The 15,928-nt window shown below is 49.5% G+C and overlaps 7 protein-coding genes across 7 annotated transcripts; 2 read left to right on the top strand and 5 right to left on the bottom strand.

Moving 5' to 3' along the window:
• Nucleotides 1–105: 105 nt before the first annotated feature.
• On the bottom strand, nucleotides 106–1,636 carry FTJAE_11248 (UDP-glycosyltransferase 84B2; the record flags this gene model as incomplete). Its single annotated transcript, XM_037344171.1, has 2 exons — nucleotides 106–347; nucleotides 424–1,636. 2 exons carry the CDS (start codon nucleotides 1,634–1,636, stop codon nucleotides 106–108), a joined length of 1,455 nt encoding a protein of 484 aa, XP_037201726.1.
• Nucleotides 1,637–2,485: 849 nt separating this feature from the next.
• On the top strand, nucleotides 2,486–3,671 carry FTJAE_11247 (n-acyl homoserine lactonase; the record flags this gene model as incomplete). The annotated part of the gene is made up of 3 exons (XM_037344170.1): nucleotides 2,486–2,841; nucleotides 2,894–3,034; nucleotides 3,086–3,671. 3 exons carry the CDS (start codon nucleotides 2,486–2,488, stop codon nucleotides 3,669–3,671), a joined length of 1,083 nt encoding a protein of 360 aa, XP_037201725.1.
• Nucleotides 3,672–5,649: 1,978 nt separating this feature from the next.
• On the bottom strand, nucleotides 5,650–8,091 carry FTJAE_11246 (uncharacterized protein; the record flags this gene model as incomplete). Its single annotated transcript, XM_037344169.1, has 1 exon — nucleotides 5,650–8,091. One exon carries the CDS (start codon nucleotides 8,089–8,091, stop codon nucleotides 5,650–5,652), a length of 2,442 nt encoding a protein of 813 aa, XP_037201724.1.
• Nucleotides 8,092–9,030: 939 nt separating this feature from the next.
• FTJAE_11245 (uncharacterized protein) lies at nucleotides 9,031–11,493 on the bottom strand (the record flags this gene model as incomplete). The annotated part of the gene is made up of 3 exons (XM_037344168.1): nucleotides 9,031–9,897; nucleotides 9,953–10,272; nucleotides 10,794–11,493. 3 exons carry the CDS (start codon nucleotides 11,491–11,493, stop codon nucleotides 9,031–9,033), a joined length of 1,887 nt encoding a protein of 628 aa, XP_037201723.1.
• Nucleotides 11,494–11,891: 398 nt separating this feature from the next.
• FTJAE_11244 (uncharacterized protein) lies at nucleotides 11,892–12,727 on the top strand (the record flags this gene model as incomplete). The annotated part of the gene is made up of 2 exons (XM_037344167.1): nucleotides 11,892–12,477; nucleotides 12,525–12,727. 2 exons carry the CDS (start codon nucleotides 11,892–11,894, stop codon nucleotides 12,725–12,727), a joined length of 789 nt encoding a protein of 262 aa, XP_037201722.1.
• Nucleotides 12,728–12,903: 176 nt separating this feature from the next.
• Nucleotides 12,904–14,871, bottom strand: FTJAE_11243 (phenylacetyl ligase; the record flags this gene model as incomplete). Its single annotated transcript, XM_037344166.1, has 5 exons — nucleotides 12,904–13,233; nucleotides 13,292–13,626; nucleotides 13,678–14,098; nucleotides 14,146–14,511; nucleotides 14,566–14,871. The coding sequence occupies 5 exons, from the start codon at nucleotides 14,869–14,871 to the stop codon at nucleotides 12,904–12,906; spliced, it is 1,758 nt and encodes a 585-aa protein (XP_037201721.1).
• Nucleotides 14,872–15,312: 441 nt separating this feature from the next.
• On the bottom strand, nucleotides 15,313–15,750 carry FTJAE_11242 (small secreted protein; the record flags this gene model as incomplete). Its single annotated transcript, XM_037344165.1, has 1 exon — nucleotides 15,313–15,750. One exon carries the CDS (start codon nucleotides 15,748–15,750, stop codon nucleotides 15,313–15,315), a length of 438 nt encoding a protein of 145 aa, XP_037201720.1.
• Between the last annotated feature and the right edge of the window lie 178 nt (nucleotides 15,751–15,928).

The following is a 15,928-nucleotide window of genomic DNA, read 5'->3' as shown; positions in this document are numbered from 1 at the left end:
GTTTATATAATGCATGATCCTGATCTCATATTGTCATCAATGTAGCTTCAGCCTTCATCTGTGGTCTTTGTCGAGCATACCACTAATCCTAGACCTCCCATTTTCTCAGTATTCCAGCCTCGTCAAGTACTTGAGAATCTCTTGAGTAGCCCTTTGCCGACCCTTCCACTGCGGATGGCGACTCGCAACCTCCTCTGCCTTCACTCGCATCCCCGCGGACTCCGACCCAAACAGAACCTCCAACAACGCGCCAGCGAGCTCGTCTTCTTCCCATCGAGGCTTTGCTTGCTTGTTCGCCCAACGCCCGATACCGAGTAGTTCAACACGGTTCGCGAAATCGTAGCAATCTGTCCAAGCGGGTAGAAGCGCNNAATGAACTCACCATAGCGCTTCATAGAAGGAATTGGCTCCCCCGTGACTCACTGAACAAATGATGTTCTGTGATTCGAGGACAGATTTTGGCCCAGCGACAAGCCAGTCCGTGATGCGGACTCTGCCTTGTTTTATATAAGCTAGGTACGCGTCCTAGCTTCCACAGAATCTGAACAAGCTTCCCCGCAGACTGCAGAGTATCGGCGTGCTCGAGAACCTTTCTCATGGCTTGGGACATTTCATGAGCTTCTGTAGGATTTGATTTGTGATGCGTGCCCAGATTGACATATATCGTTGGACCTTGGCTGAGCCATTCGCTCAAGTTGGCATCAACTTCCCTAATGGGCGGAGCAGCTCGTATTATGGGACCGCAAGATGTCAGTTGTGGAGGGATGACGCTGAATGGGTAGTCAATATCAGGACTGCTAGCCACAAGAATTGGTAGGTTTGGCGGCGCTGGCCTCAGAACACCGAGTTCCATCATCGTCATGAGCAAGATGGAAGGGTCTATCTCGCGCCTAAGAATCTCTGTCGTTTTTTTCAGTCTTGTATCTGTGAGGAGAGTGTAGCCAGCCACAAAGCCAAAGCATATGTTCCAGGGGATGAGGCTCCATGGTATGGGATAGGGTAGGGCTGAGCAAGCACTACTGGGGTCAGTCAAAGTGTTTTCATCTGCTGTTGGAGGGACCACTTGCATTGGGTACTTCCACAAAGCAGCTAAGTTTGGCTGAACCGGAACAGCAAATTCTTTAATCGTATTCGGCGAAAGGACCATCCACCTGACACCTCGATGGTGACAGAAGGTCAAACCTTGGGTGAACAGCGGCTCAACGATAGTCAGATCAGGCTTGACCTCATCAAAAACTCGTTCCGTTTCCTTGTAGATATCAAGAAACACCCCCGGGCTCCAGGGTATCATGACAGCCTGGAGAATAGCGACGCCTTTTGCTGAGTTCACGAGTCCAGGTGTCAGCTCGAGCGTTTCGAAGATTGCCGTTTCTGGACGCTTGGTAGCCGGTCCCCAGCTTGTTCCTTCGATCTCGTGAAACACAAAGGGTCGGGGAACTTTCTTCTTCTGTTGGGTTGCAGTTACTTGCATGAATTTTGAGGCATCATCCACTCCACTTCTCAAGTCTGGGAATGAAGCGATATGGATTTCGACATGTTCGCAGGCCAGACCGAGCTCGTGAGCTGTAGCGAGGACTACGTTGGCTTGACCGAGGTCACTATTAGTAAACAGCAGTATGCGCTTCAAGTCATCCATGGTAGCTCGTCGCGGGAGGCATTTGGAACACCAAGAGTCGGCATGAGGGAATAAAAGGTCTATCAGCGTCTAAATACCCACGCTCATGAGCGTAGGGCTGAACTGGACATGACATGGTCAAGAGTATGGCCTGCATGTCAGCGACGCCCTAACTTTAAGCATAGATAGCATAAAGAGCTGTGCCTCTCTGACTCAACATTACCAAATCTTCAAGATTCTTCGTTTAGCCGCAACTTGCGTCTTGAGGTCACAGCTGTTGTGGAGTTGGTGAGATTTTGGCGAAGATATGCTTACTGTTTCGGGTCATTTCTTTCATTTTACGTTTCAGCTGAGCTTTTTGATCCTATGACAGCAATTCTTGGCGAAGAGCTTACCTGTCAAGCGATGACATCCCCGCTGACATTTTTAGTCGAGTCAACTAGGTTCTCTCTGCTGNNAGCCCACAACTTAGACATCGATCAGAGGTAGTGGCATTTGATTGAGAGTTGGGTGTGCTGTGTGCAAGTGGAGTTCGGCAGTTTTAGCCTGAGATGCGATTCCAAAGAGTCTGTGAAACCGAGAAGCGAAAATTGCGCGACAGCCCTATTTATATTTGAATCGATTATAAAGGCTCAACTTGCTTCATATATCATGATATGATCTACTGAAATGTAGAGAATGATTACAAAAGCGGACAAGGCTCGTCTCGCCTGAGTAAGCCGCCTATGACGTCGCAATTTGTAAGCAGTGTCTCCCGTTCTAACCTTATTACCCGTCATCCGATCGTTAGTATAAAGGCCATCGCAATACACTCTCCTCAGCAACCTTGAAAGCTACACCAAACTTCGCTTGTCAAATCAATTCTCAAGAATGGCTGAACGACCGCGATTCGACGTGCCAGACGGCAAAGCCTCCAAAGTCAGCATCATCGACTCCAGCTTGAGACTGTCGGGCATGCCACTCACTCATCTTATGAAACCTGCAATGAAAGGACTCGATGCGATGCCAACACTGACAACATGGTCGTTTCTTATTGAAAGTCCTTCAGGGAAGAAAGCACTCTTTGATCTAGGCGTTCCGAAGGAGCCGTTGAAGAATTTCTCGCCAAAGTATGCTGACACGATAAGAAGAAATTCGAATTGGGACGTGCATGTTTCGAAGAATGTTGCAGACATTCTTGCTGAGAATGACGTGCCGCCATCGGAGATTGATAGCGTGATATGGAGGTTCGTAGTACGGAATATCTGCGCGGTGAGGCAGTTACTGATGTTGGCCCAGTCATCACCATTTTGACCATATTGGAGACATGACAACCTTTCCTGGGTCAACGGATCTTGTTGTTGGCCCAGGGTTCAGGAAAGCCTTTTTACCCGGATATCCCGCTGACCTAGACTCTCCAGTGCGTGAAGCAGACTTCGAGTGGGTATCGCCGTCATGATCCTATCTCCGAAGTAACTGACAGCCTCGCAGGGGCAGAGACCTGAGAGAGATCGACTTCGAACACAAACCTCTGCAGATTGGCCCATTTCGAGCCTTTGACTTCTTCGGCGATGGGTCATTCTATCTTCTTGATACGCCAGGCCACGACATTGGTCATTTAGCAGGTCTTGCTCGTACAACTACTGGTCCAGATACCTTCATCTTCATGGGAGGCGACCTATGCCATCATGGAGGAGAGTTACGTCCATCGAAGTACCTACCATACCCATCAAATCTCTCAGAGCATCTATCCCTCTCAGATTCTCTCCGTCTTCACCTCTCACAATGTCCTGGAAGTGCTTTCGATGACATGAATGTCGAGCGTGGACGGGCCGCTGGGGAAACATTCTTTGACCCAGCAATTGGGTTTGATAAGGAACTAGCGATAAAGACGATCACAGAGGCGCAGACAGCAGATGCTCAGGACAATGTCTTCTTCGTGTTTGCCCATGATACCACTATGTTTGGCGTTATCGATATGTTCCCAAAGCAAGCGAATGATTGGAAGGAAAAGGGCTGGAAAGAGAAGACGTTCTGGAAGTTTCTGAACGATTTTGAAGCTGCACTGAAGTCTTAGAGTATCTGTATCCTGCTTACCGTATATTTGCAGTCGAGATCAGAACGGACCTGCTGTAGAGCCCCTCACATCACCACTCCCGATTTGATCTTTCTATACTACCACTAAATGTATACTCGATAGAACTTCTAGTGAAAAGACAGAAATTTCATGATCAGGCGTCGAATTTTCACACCGTCGAAGCGTATGGGTCCTCAGAGTGCGGCCATCGTCATATAACAATCGGGCCGCGTGGCCTAATGGCTAAGGCGCTAGATTTCGGCTTTCGAGCAAATCGAGAAATCTCTAGAGATTCCAGGTTCGACTCCTGGCGTGGTCGACGTTACTTTTTAAATCATACTCACTTGTCACTTTTTTTTACATATCACGATTGGCATACAGCCAGAGGTAAACTCAGGCAACAAGTATACTTGCAAAGCAGCATGCTGTCAATTTCAATTAGCCATTATCAGATAGTTTTGAAATCTAAACTCTTATTTTACTCTCCTTCCTATGTGCTATCATACAGCTTCCTAGGATCCAATCTCGCAGTATGCCACACATGTCTCGCATCTACCATATTCAATCATTGGCGACGAGCAGCCACATCGACAATAACATACCCCAGCAGCAAAGGTAGAGACCGGGTTGGCTGCGCCCTCTTTTCTCTGCCTCTTGGTATCCTGCGCAGGGACTGTAGCCTTCGTTGCAGTCTCTGGCTTGGTGGTAGAAACATCACTTTTCTTGTTACTCTTCTTGGGAGCCTTGGAGCCTGGGTTCGTGGTTGAGGAAGTCATTTTGTTTTTGAGGAATATGCTAGTTAAATGTATATAGAATGGTTGGAAATGCAAGGAGAAGAAGTTGAAGAGAAGATGGCACGGAAGGTATTTATAGTTCTGACGAGGCTGTGTATGAGAGATACTGGACAATTGAGTAAGTGAAAACATGAGCGTTTGATGAGACCGGGGCACTGACAGAGAAAGGTTGCTTGATCAGGAAATTGATGTGAAGCTTGACCTTAACCCAGCGCCTGAAGCTAGATGGCGGGCCAAGTGAATCATGGGCTACAACAATGCAGCCAGGATACATGCAATCTATCATATCAATCTTGCTATCATGAACGCCAAGTTCCCATCTTCAGCTACACACAGGCCACAATCGGAGTCAACCTTGATTGCGGTTCCTGTCCAAGCAAGTTGCAAATCAATACGCATTGAGTTCTGTGATTCAGTACCATTACAGACGCTTGTAGGTAAAACTTTGCCCCTTGAAGAGATGCTTTGTTTGTATTGTGTATCTTAGCTGCCTAACATTCAACTTCGCGGTCACCAAGCACATCTTTGCATAACTCAGTGCGTATCATGGGCCTTGAATGTGATGTTCAACTCATCGCATCCGCACTTACAAGGGCATTCCATCCCTGGCACTTGCGCATTGTCTTTCTTACTGGTCGTAGTAGCTGATGTGGTATTTGTATTGTTCTCTACAGGACCAGATTTCTCTTTGGCTGGAGGAGCTGGCTTCAGCACCTGTTTGGTCATGTTCGAGAAAGACATTTTGTTTGCAGTTTGAGGAAAAGGGTTGGTAGCGTCGTCGTGTCCGAAAGACAAAGGTTTCGATTTGGGGTACTGTTCTCTACCGAGGCCCTTGTACGGTTTATATACTTGTGGAATCGCTGTGAATGAGTTACAGATATGTTGCTTGTAGCTGATATCAGTGGTACACGGATCCTATCGATGCGCTTCTTCTCATGAATTTCGCGAAGCATGACGCGACAAAGCGTCATCCCCCTAAGTCAATCAGTTTGAATGCAACGGTGTAAGAGACTGCGAGGGAATGAATCACGAACCTGCAGGTACAAACTCTCATCACTAGTACTCCTGACATGTTCACACAGCGAGTATGGTAACTACAACAGGACACTGAATAGGTCGATAACATTAATATTAAGAGTAAGTCGGCATTTTTTGCTTAGACAGATGTGCATAGTCTACGCTTTTTAGTTTCCAGCAGGCAAGGAATCCCAAGACCAGTTCCACCGAGTAACACAATCCCGACACTCCCAGCACGTATGAGAGTACCAGCGATACTGAGCTCCTGAAGAAACAACCTGCAGTTGATCAACTTCAGTCCGTCCAAGAGAAAGAACACAGTTCATGTTGCTGCTCCATTCAAAACCCCACGCGTAACAATCGGGGTTGGTATGGCACATGATCGCACACTGGACAGGTTCTGTAATCTCGGGCTTCCAGTTCAGTGGCAGCTTTTTGTACTGCGATGGGTTCACTATCATGAGCTTTCCACCACAAGGTCCCTGCTCCTTCTCGAAGGGTCTATAGCAGATTCCCTGGCCATTCTCCCATTCACAGGGCTGCTCTGCGGGACCAGGAGTTGGGGTTCCTGTGACAGCCTTGGTGGTAGCTGTGACGGTTGTTGGGGTGTTTGGCTTAGGTGTTACGGCGCGGACAAGAGTGGTCGATTCTGAAGGGAGGATAGAGGTGGTAGGATCGTCGTGACAAGGGCAGGCCATGCAGTCGAGGCTATGCCAGTAGTAGATACCATCCTCTACGGAATCCGAGTTGGGATCAGCAGCCATTTCGAAGTCAGCGTCAGAGAGTGAATGGGTGGAGAAACGGCACGATCGGTCATTTGGCATCCAGGCTGCAGACTTGCAACCGGGGTAGAGCGAACACCAGGCAACACACCACATTTGACTCCAGGCCGTAGGATAGTCACGCGGTTGCTCAACAGCAAAGCCAGCGCCATCACTTCCCGGCCATCTACCACGATACTGACAAGTGACGAGACCGCCGCCATTAGACCTCTCGTTCCATCGGCATCCATTCTCGAGGGACTTGGGGCAAGTTGACGCAGCGGGTAACTTGACAAGACCAGTAGGTTCAGCAGACTGAGTGGTTGATGCAACAGAGGTAGGAGAGGGCTCATCGTTACAAGGGCAGTTAAAGCAAGAAAGATCATGCCAGTAAAACACGCCCTCGGTGTCGAGGTTGGGATCAGGGCCAGGAACGAAATCAGCATCCTGCACTTGATGCTCCGAGAAGCGACAACTGCGATCCTCAGGGATGAACGCAACGGATTTGCAGCCAGGTGAGAGTGAGCACCAACCCAAACACCAAAGCTGACTCAAGGGCAGAGGGTAGTTATCCGGACGAGGGACGAGATGGCCTTGGCCAGTGGATCCAGGCCAAGAACCTCGGCTAGCGCAGTTGACCATGTCGTTGCCGTTGTCGGGGCGCTTCCACCAACAGCCTCCGTTGAGAGCCTTCGAGCAGAACGGTTGCTCAGGCGCTGTGCTGGTTGTGCCTACTACAGGGACAGTTGAGGACTGAACGTCCGAAGGAGGCTTGCTGGTAGTCTCGGCATCGGGCTTACCAGTCGAGGTCTGTTGTGAAGCTGCCTGGGTTGAAGTAACCTGGTTCTGTTGACTAGTTGTCCCCGTCTCAGTATGTTGAACCGGGGCAGTAAACGTAGTCTCTGGCTTCTCTGGGTCTTGGGAGCCCGTTGTCGTCTCTTGCTGTTGGGCAACAGAAGTTGTACCCTGCCTCTGGGAGAGGGATTCGGTCTCCAGGAATTGAGGAACAGAAGTGGTCTCTTGATCTTGGGGGACGGATGTGGTCTCTACTTGTTGAGTAGTCGATGTAATCTTTTGCGACGAAGAGCTGGTGGTTGTCTGAGGACCGACGACAGGAGGGTCGAGAGGAGGATTGGCACCCGCACCGGTGTTGCCAAAGTTGACAGCAAAGTTGTTGATGTTCTGTGGCGTGACAGCGTTCGAGATGAAGACCGAGTCGACAAGGACAGTCGCTCCACCACCCATCAGACAGTTCATCGCGATACGAAGAGGAGCATTGACCTGTGCCGGGGTAACGGCCTGGAGAACCTCGTTCCAAGACACGGCTGTACCACTGCTGAAGACCCAGTTCTGATAGAAGACGGAACCGCCAAGGAAACCAGTCAATTGACAGAGGTTGATGGCCGCAGGCGATGTAACGACGAGGTAGTAAAAGCGAATGGTATAAGGCGTCGCCAGATTCAGGTTGGACATGCTCTGCGAGATACTAACAGAAATACCCATAGCACGCTTTCCATCGCCAGTATTGGAAGCACTCATAGCAGCGCAGCCTCGTTCAGTGCTTCCAGGCTCTTCACGTCCAGCGCCTCCGACGATACGAGCATCGCCGTCAACCTCCCAGTCGGGGACAGAGAGAGGGTTGTTGGGGTCGATCTCGGCCATGTTTCCATTGGTGGCTAAGTTGCGCACTTTAGGGAGGGTGACGACCGTTGTAGCGGTCGATGAGCTGGTGGCGTCGGTGGAGGATGAAATGAGTGAGGGGATCGTGGTGCTGGATTTGGGCTTGCAGGCGCTTCCGGCGACGAGGTCGACGGCAGCAAGGGCCGCTAATGCGAGGATGGAACGCATCGTAAATGAATGACTGGATAAGCGCAAAAGAGGGACAGACAAAATGTCGAGATCATGGGAAATTGGGAGGGTAGTCGGTATTATAGGGCAAGGCCATTGTCAAAACTACGAGGCGCAAACTCATTTAGCTACGGCAAAGACCGCTCGGATATTTCTCAATAGCTTCGTGGTTCAGCCGGTAACTAGCACACAGCTACTGCAGTCTTCCCACTAAGTTCTCGGTGGTAAAGAGACAAAGCGGAATAAGCTGCATCGCTTTCTCTCATCGTGACATTTCCAAGTGGATTTTGGTGTTTTTGGGCGTTATTGGTGGACCCTTGGAACGTTCGGGGCTCAATAGCTTTCAGCGCTATCGAGCCTAAAAATCGATAACCTTACAGAGCCCCTGGCGCTAGCTAACATGACAGGGGAGTCAAAGAAACATAAGACATTTGTCCTAAGTGATAAAAAGGCTTAGTTAATTTAGTCAAAATCAATGGGAGTCTTTACTGAGTTTATTTTAGCATTCTCTTCTAAAGTCTTATTTTTTCATACTCCCTACGGCCTGCTAAGGCTGAATCAGAATAGTGGGAGGACCTAATTTCAGGGACTTTGCGGCTAAGGCTTTAGTGACGGATGCTTGTAAATATGCTTCTTGTATGGACGTAGGGAGCTTTGGTCCGATCGAGAACTGTAGGCATATTTATTCTCATAAGAATAGTTAGAGCAGAGCGTTATGCTTGAAGTATTTTATGGTCTTAATGAGGGGCTTTTCCGTTATGGTTTTGGTGTTCATATGCTTGCGCCCCAGCTCAATACTGCATGGGGATTAGAGCCGCAAGTGGTTGATATCAACATCAGATTAGAGTGCTCATAAGAACATTAATGTATCATATATTGTGTTCAACTTGTCGGCGAAGCCAAGACCCAAGGTCGATTGGTCATATAGCTATCGCCCTTTCATTCTGAGTTCTTGATGTCCTGGATTCCTTCTCGATCGTTCTTCTCGGCCATCAACTTCTGATGGAACCTGTCCAATTTCTCCCAGACAACTTCATCCCGCTTATATATTTCCCTTAAACTAGCGACATATTCCACCTCCACATTCCTACAAGTCGCATTCTCAGCCAGAAAGTCGACTATACCGAACCCCTGCTTAATATCACACGCTTTACTCAATGCCGAGTATTCACCATCTCTTGAGTCTATTCGCGCCACTCCGTTAAGTAATAGACATACTGACTCTTTCCGCGATTCGACTTCATCTCTCATTTCTCGAAGAGATATACCCTCCTCAACAGCATCGGCCATCATTTCGACAAAGTCTCGCAGAAGATTATCATGATTGTTCTCGTAGATTGCTTCGCGGGCCATTGCTCCGGCATCGAGGAGAATTTCCATGCATCGCGCGTCAGACATTAGAAGTGCTGATAACAATGGCCTTGGATCATCGAGAGCATATAGATCGTACGGTCTGTCCAGTTTATGGGGTTTGCCTGGATCAATTCCCTTTTGGATCAGGAGACTCAGTAATTCCAACCCGGCCTCTCTCTTCCTCTCTGCGCGTTCTGGCGAGCAGTTGGACATGTCTTCTCTGTCGCGATCGTTGATACAGTTACTCAACAATCGCAGGCCCCCATCTTCATCCTGCTGTACTGTTGGATCGGCTCCAAGCTGCAGAAGTTTAAGGGCAGGCTCAAACTTTCTCCTTCCGATGAGCATGTTCAACGCCGTGCCTCCGTGCCAATCTCCCCACTGAGATTCAGCTTCCGCATCAAGAGGAACGCCCCATTGTGCTAGCTTCTCGACGATCGCACAGGCTACGTCCTGGTCTTTGCAGTGTTTAATCCGTGCTAGCACCATTATCAAGAAGCCATCGCACGATCTCGAAGCGTTTCAGAAAGATAGCAAGATGTAGTGGCGTTGCAAGCTGCACCCGTTTGATAGGTCCACAAATGGGAATAGACTCAGGGTCTTCCTCATAAGGGATGAAATCAGCAACGTCGTTGATCTTGTTGACATCGGAGCCATAAGCAACACCCAGCTTGATCGTAGAGAGTGAATCGTGAAATACGGCCCAGTGAAGACATGACCTAAAGGCCTTTTCGGCGGGGCATGTCCAACAATGCGGCGGATCGTGTTCGTGGGTCCATGTATACCAGGGCGGTAGACCGGTGGCAGCGGCGTTGCGCTTGTAGAGGACTGGGTTGAAGATAGTGTGAAACGTGTGGTTGACGCGAGACAGGCGCGAGAGGTCTTGGGGCTGGCAATAGAGCGCGAGATGTTCGGCAAGCTCCACGGGCATTGAATGGAAACTCATATTGTCCGACTCCACGTTCGAGTGAGTTCAGTGAAGCAAAACGTTCCTCAGTCTCAAGTAAATCGGTTTTATGTGACGATCGTATGAGAATATTCTTAGGCAGCAGCCCCGCCTTATATATAACCTTGGCATTCTGGTCATGCTTACGCCCCGAGATAGAAGGATTCCAAGTTCCTCAATAAGCACTCAGAGCCTCTTGAGACGCGTCATTTAATTTTCATACGTAAGCTGAAGCCAGATAATAACAGTTCATCAAGGCCAGATCTTAGGAAATAAGAGACCCCTCCGCTTCCTTCTCATAATTCTTGGACGATCTGTAACGACAGACTATGATTGAGAAACCACTTGAAGAGAGAAAACTACTCGACAGAATACTCTCCATACGGTGCGTCTCGCCACTTACTCATCGTTCGCAACTCCGAGTCACTTCCATACAGCACTGTCATAAATACCCTATCAGAAACAAGATCCGGCTCTGAATGCACAGGGCTGTCATCTCGTCCCCAGCTAAACCGCACGATTTGACCATGGCCAACCTGAACTCTGGGAGCGTTTTTGAATGCATTGCCAAGCGAGTCCCGCAATAGATCGTCTGCGTCGTACATCTCGTCCTCAGAGGGCTCAGGACCATTGGCTTTATTCTGCCACCAGTCATACCGCGCCTCCGCTTCATGCTGCGTCTTGAAGACATGTTCGTCTGGCTGCAGCATGAGCGTGGATGGCCCGAGTAACGTAAGCGCATACTTGCTTCTCACGACATCTTCGCGTCCTTTGTCGTACTCAAACATAGGACCATCTTGGTGCCACCGCGGGATTTTGTATGCGGTGCAAGGCTTTGTGATGCGGATGGTGAGCCAGCAAGCATTTTTCTCTTCGGCGCCTCCCGAACAGTCGGCTTGCGTGATCCCAAGAAACGCCTTGATTTTTGGTTCTAACTCCTGCTCTACTGCGTCAGTATGGCAGGCGAGAAATTTTGCTGCCTCAGTAGCAAGTGAGCCACTAACAGGACCGTAGTAATTGAGTGTTGACTCTTGATTTGTAGACGTGATGCGGGGAATGTCGATGGACTCTGAAAGAATCGCGCAAGGTGATTGATCAGACATGTTGAGGTTTGAGATGAATGTTTGGAGGATGATGGACGAACCGTCCGAGTTTCCTGTCTTTTGTGATTAAATTACAAGAGCATTCTATGACTCAGGCCGTGCATGGGCACTACTGCCTAGCATTAGTGCTACCATAACTGCGTGGATTGATCTTACACTTATCGTGAGCTGTGCCACCTCAATTCGAGCTAAGCGCCGTCCGTGTCAGCCTTATCAAACAGTAAAATCAATAACCCGCTCCGGGGCACCAACAGCTAATCCCACTATAAATCATTGGTTCACCGGTTGAACCGGTAATTTCTCCATCTGGAAATGGCCGAGCGACGTTGCGATAAATATTCACACCCAGCCTTGTCAGCCTGTCACCGCTTCCATTCACAATCTCACCACCAGCAACAATGAAGCCAACTACCGCGATCCTCTCCGTCCTCGCCTCGCAGGCGACGGCGCAGCTCATCGACATCCAGATCGGCGACACCGCCAGACTCGATATAATGCGCCAGGCAGCTGAAGCCCAAGTCAACGGCAACACAGCCAAAGCCCACGCATTAATGGATCAAATCCGCAACGCAGACGCCACGCACGAAAAGAATCTATGGAAAACAGATTGTCGCGTAAGCTCCCAATTCGAAGCTGAGATCTACACCGTTAGAGATCCCTCGCGCGCACCTAAGGAAATTGCCTGGGCGATGGAGTTCCTCGACAATCACTGGAAGACAGATGACGGTCGTGATCTTCCGTACCCTGGTGACTTCGATCGCTTCATGCATCCCGATGGGTTCAGGGTTATGCGCATGGATTACAAGAAGCTGCCTTGGGCGGTGCGCAAGTATCATGAGGAGCTAGTCAAGGAGGGTAAGCAGATGGAGCGCAAGTTCATCGCTGAGATTAACGGGAGTGCGTTCTTTGCGCCGGGTGTTGTTACGTGGTTGGCGCCTTTGTTTGCGGGAAGCCAAGTTGAGCTCGGCAAGGATGCATGTGAAGGTAAGTTTGATTACAGGGTGTGAAAGGTTTTGAGCTAACGGGAGTAGATGCCCTTGTTGACTTTAGCAACTGGGGTAAGGGGAAGCAGGCGGCTGATGGTGCAAGGTATACCTTTGGGTATGGTGGCAAGGTGCAGATTGGTGACCACATCACTGTTGAGGTGCACGCTCAGAGGTCTTCTAAGCAAGGTGCTGAGAAGGAGGTCAAGGCTGGAGGAGATGAGGAGACTGAGGGAACCGAGGAGCTGTAGATTGAGGCTGCGCTGTAGTTGTTTGCGTCTTATTGTTGCTGAGGTGAAATGTTCTCAAGTTATGTAACTGCCTTGATGTTTTACGATACAATGTAATGAAAATCCATTCGTCGATAATCCGAAGTATAAGTCGTTCTATCTATGCTTGAATGTTCTCTCGGAGCATGTCAGCGACCTCACAACTTTGCTCCTCTCGATTTCCTAGCCTCCCTCTCCCTATCCCTCAGCATTCGTCTCAAGATCTTCCCAGTCGGGCTTTTCGGTATCACATCAATAAACTCAACACCGCCCTTCAGCCACTTATACCTAGCTTTATGCTCCTCAACATATCGCTGGATATCCCTCGCAATGTCTTCATCAGACTTATTTGCCTGTTCTGCTTTGACCACGAATGCTTTCGGAACTTCACCAGCTCGTGCATCGGGAATCTGGATGACTGCGCAGTCACTCACATCGGGATGGGTGAGAAGATGTGACTCAAGCTCTGCCGGCGCGACTTGATGGCCCTACTCTTATAGTCAGTGACGGGTCTAAGTAAGCGCACACGTTACAACGGTCTCGAACCTTGACTTTGATAAGCTCCTTGACTCGATCAACAACGACAAAATGCTCATTGCCGCTCTCAGACATGCGAACCAGCACCTCATCCCCTGTTCGTATCCAGCGACCGTCTGTATCCTCAAAGAAAGTCTCGGCGGTGGCCTTTGGATTGTTAAAGTAGCCAAGTGACACCGTTGGACTCTGAATCAGCAGTTCACCTGGCTTTTCATATTCCGTAATCTCTTTACCGTCTGGGTCGACGATCCTGGCCTTGGCTGCTGGAAGTAATGATCCTGTTGTGCCAACTTGCGTATCATGCTCGCTGCTTTGTATAAAGACAGTCGCCGTCTCTGTCATTCCTGTTCGCGTGTCAGCAGCTACTCTAGACACAATTAGATCAGGTATCTTACCATATCCTTGACCAAGGCGCCACATCGGGTACAGACTCAACAGATCATCAACCGTTTCTTTTCCAAGCGGTGCAGCGCCTGTATACACAAACCTGACGCTGCTCAAATCATACTTGCTGCACAATTCTCTTCTGTCAAGCATTTGTATCACGATCGGCGGTACAATTGGAAGCTGGTGTATCTTGAAGCGACTGACTGCAGCCAAGAAGGGCTCAAACTCAAAGCGAGGCATGACAATGATCTCGTCGCCGCGGTATGTCCCCAGATGAGTGATAAGCATTAGCCCAAAGACATGACTGAATGGCAAGACTCCGAGCATCACTTGCGTGTCGACACCATCGGCTTTTCGAGAGACCGAGTCGAATGTGCATGTTTGTATGATGCCGGATATGATGTTGTAGTGCGAGAGCATGACCGGTTTCTTCCAAACAGTTAGCGAAGGATACCTCCCAAGGGCGTGAGTCCTACAGGTAAACCAGAAGTTCCGCTTGAATACAGCAGATAAGCCGTTTGTCGAGCGCCTCGTCCCTTCGTCCATTGTAGCGGCGGTAACGGTGGCAATTTCTCTCCGTCCTGAATCAGGTCATCGATTGTCTTGAATCCGTGCCTGCTGGAGTCGCCAGGCACTGGAAGAAGAAACACATTTTCTCGTGAGATACCAACTGCCTCTGTAGCTTTGAGTGCAGTATCCAGAAGGGGCACACAAGTAAAAATTGCTTTTGCGCGTGAGGCTCGGAGCTGATGTTCCAACTCCGACGCCGACAGGGCTGCGCTGCTCAGACTGGCGATACCATTGAGGCGATGAATGGAATGTGTGAGGGGTATGTAGTCAATCTGTCTCTGAGTAAGCCCAAATTATTCAGCATTTTTATTAATCAGTCATCTTACCGTATTGAGAGAGAATATGACGCAGACGCGATCCCATTCCGACCCGGATTGCGAGTCAAACTGTAGAGCTTTGCCGATACCCCGAGCAAGGAGATCCTCTCTACGAATAACCTCTTCAGCGGTACGCGTCTTTCCAGTAAGTCCACAGGTGTATGGTCGTCGCGCTTTCACAATGGAATACCGGCCATACTCTTCCGAGCTCATGAACTCGGGGACGCTGATGGAGTTCGGAGGATCTGAACAAATTAGCGAAGTCTTGAGAGTGAGACAGGTCTTGAGGTACCAATGGGCAGGTCTGGCACCCATGATGGCGGGTAAAAGACCATTGCGAATGGAAAAAGTCAAGCGCTTCAGTTAACGCAATCTGGTGATGGTGTGAGTTAGATTGATCTGATAAGATCTTGGTGTCCACGTTTCTCCCGCCTTGCGCCCTTTTTGATGTGACCCCGCATCTGATGTGATTGCTTGGCGATCGGCGGGTATTGCCGAAGGCTTATCGGGGATTTGTCTGCATGATTCGGCAAAGATGCGATTACCTGTACACTTTGAGCCGCAGCTTGCGACATGTAGCGGAAAGTTGAGTCATTGAGGTCACCGAGATTGGATGGTCATAAAGTGGTGTGTAACAGATTGTTTAGTCTATACTGATTGATATATGTGCTTCTAATCCACCCTCTAAGTATTAACATTACTATCGCTCATCCTCCAAATCATATCCTCCTTCTAAGTCGTGAATCTCATAACCGCTTAAGGGAGAGCAGCGGGGGAGTAGCTCTGGTCAGGCTTGACGACCTTGCCACCAGCAAGCTGCTTATCAGTGTAGCTGGGGTAGATGATCTGCTTCTTGCTGCTGACGACCGAGAGAGTGGTGAAGCCCTTGTCGGCACCGAACTGACCGCTCCAGCCAGAGGTGATGGTGAAGGTGCCGCACTTGGCAGGGCCGCCGTTGGCCTTGGAGGCGGGCTTGCCCTTGACGACGTACTTGCAGGCGGTGGCGGCGCCGCTGCCAGTGTTGATCTTGAAGTTCCAGGTGCAGGTGGTGTCAGCCTTGTCGCATGAGCGGGACAGGGACTGGATTGTCCACTGGGGAGAGGCGGCCATCATGGAGACTGAGTCGGCGGGGGCAGGGGCTGCGACTGCGCCGGTGGCGGAGACGAGAGCGATGAGAGCGGCGGTGAACTTCATTTTGATGGTTGAAAGTGGAAGAGTTGTAAGTGGGAAGAGTGGTTTGTTTGGTTATGTGAAGAGTTGGTTATTGTGAGTGTAGAGTGTTTGTAGAGAAGATGAGATGAGATGATTGATGATGAGAATGTTGATTATCGCAGGTTGATCAGTGAGTCTTTATAGATCTCGCAAAAGAGCA

The sequence above is a fragment of the Fusarium tjaetaba genome (assembly GCF_013396195.1).
Source record: "Fusarium tjaetaba strain NRRL 66243 chromosome Unknown NRRL66243_c0000276, whole genome shotgun sequence".
In the NCBI taxonomy this organism is placed as follows: Eukaryota; Fungi; Ascomycota; class Sordariomycetes; order Hypocreales; family Nectriaceae; genus Fusarium; species Fusarium tjaetaba.
Note: the sequence above shows the minus strand (reverse complement) of the source record. Positions and strands in the feature narration are given on the sequence as shown.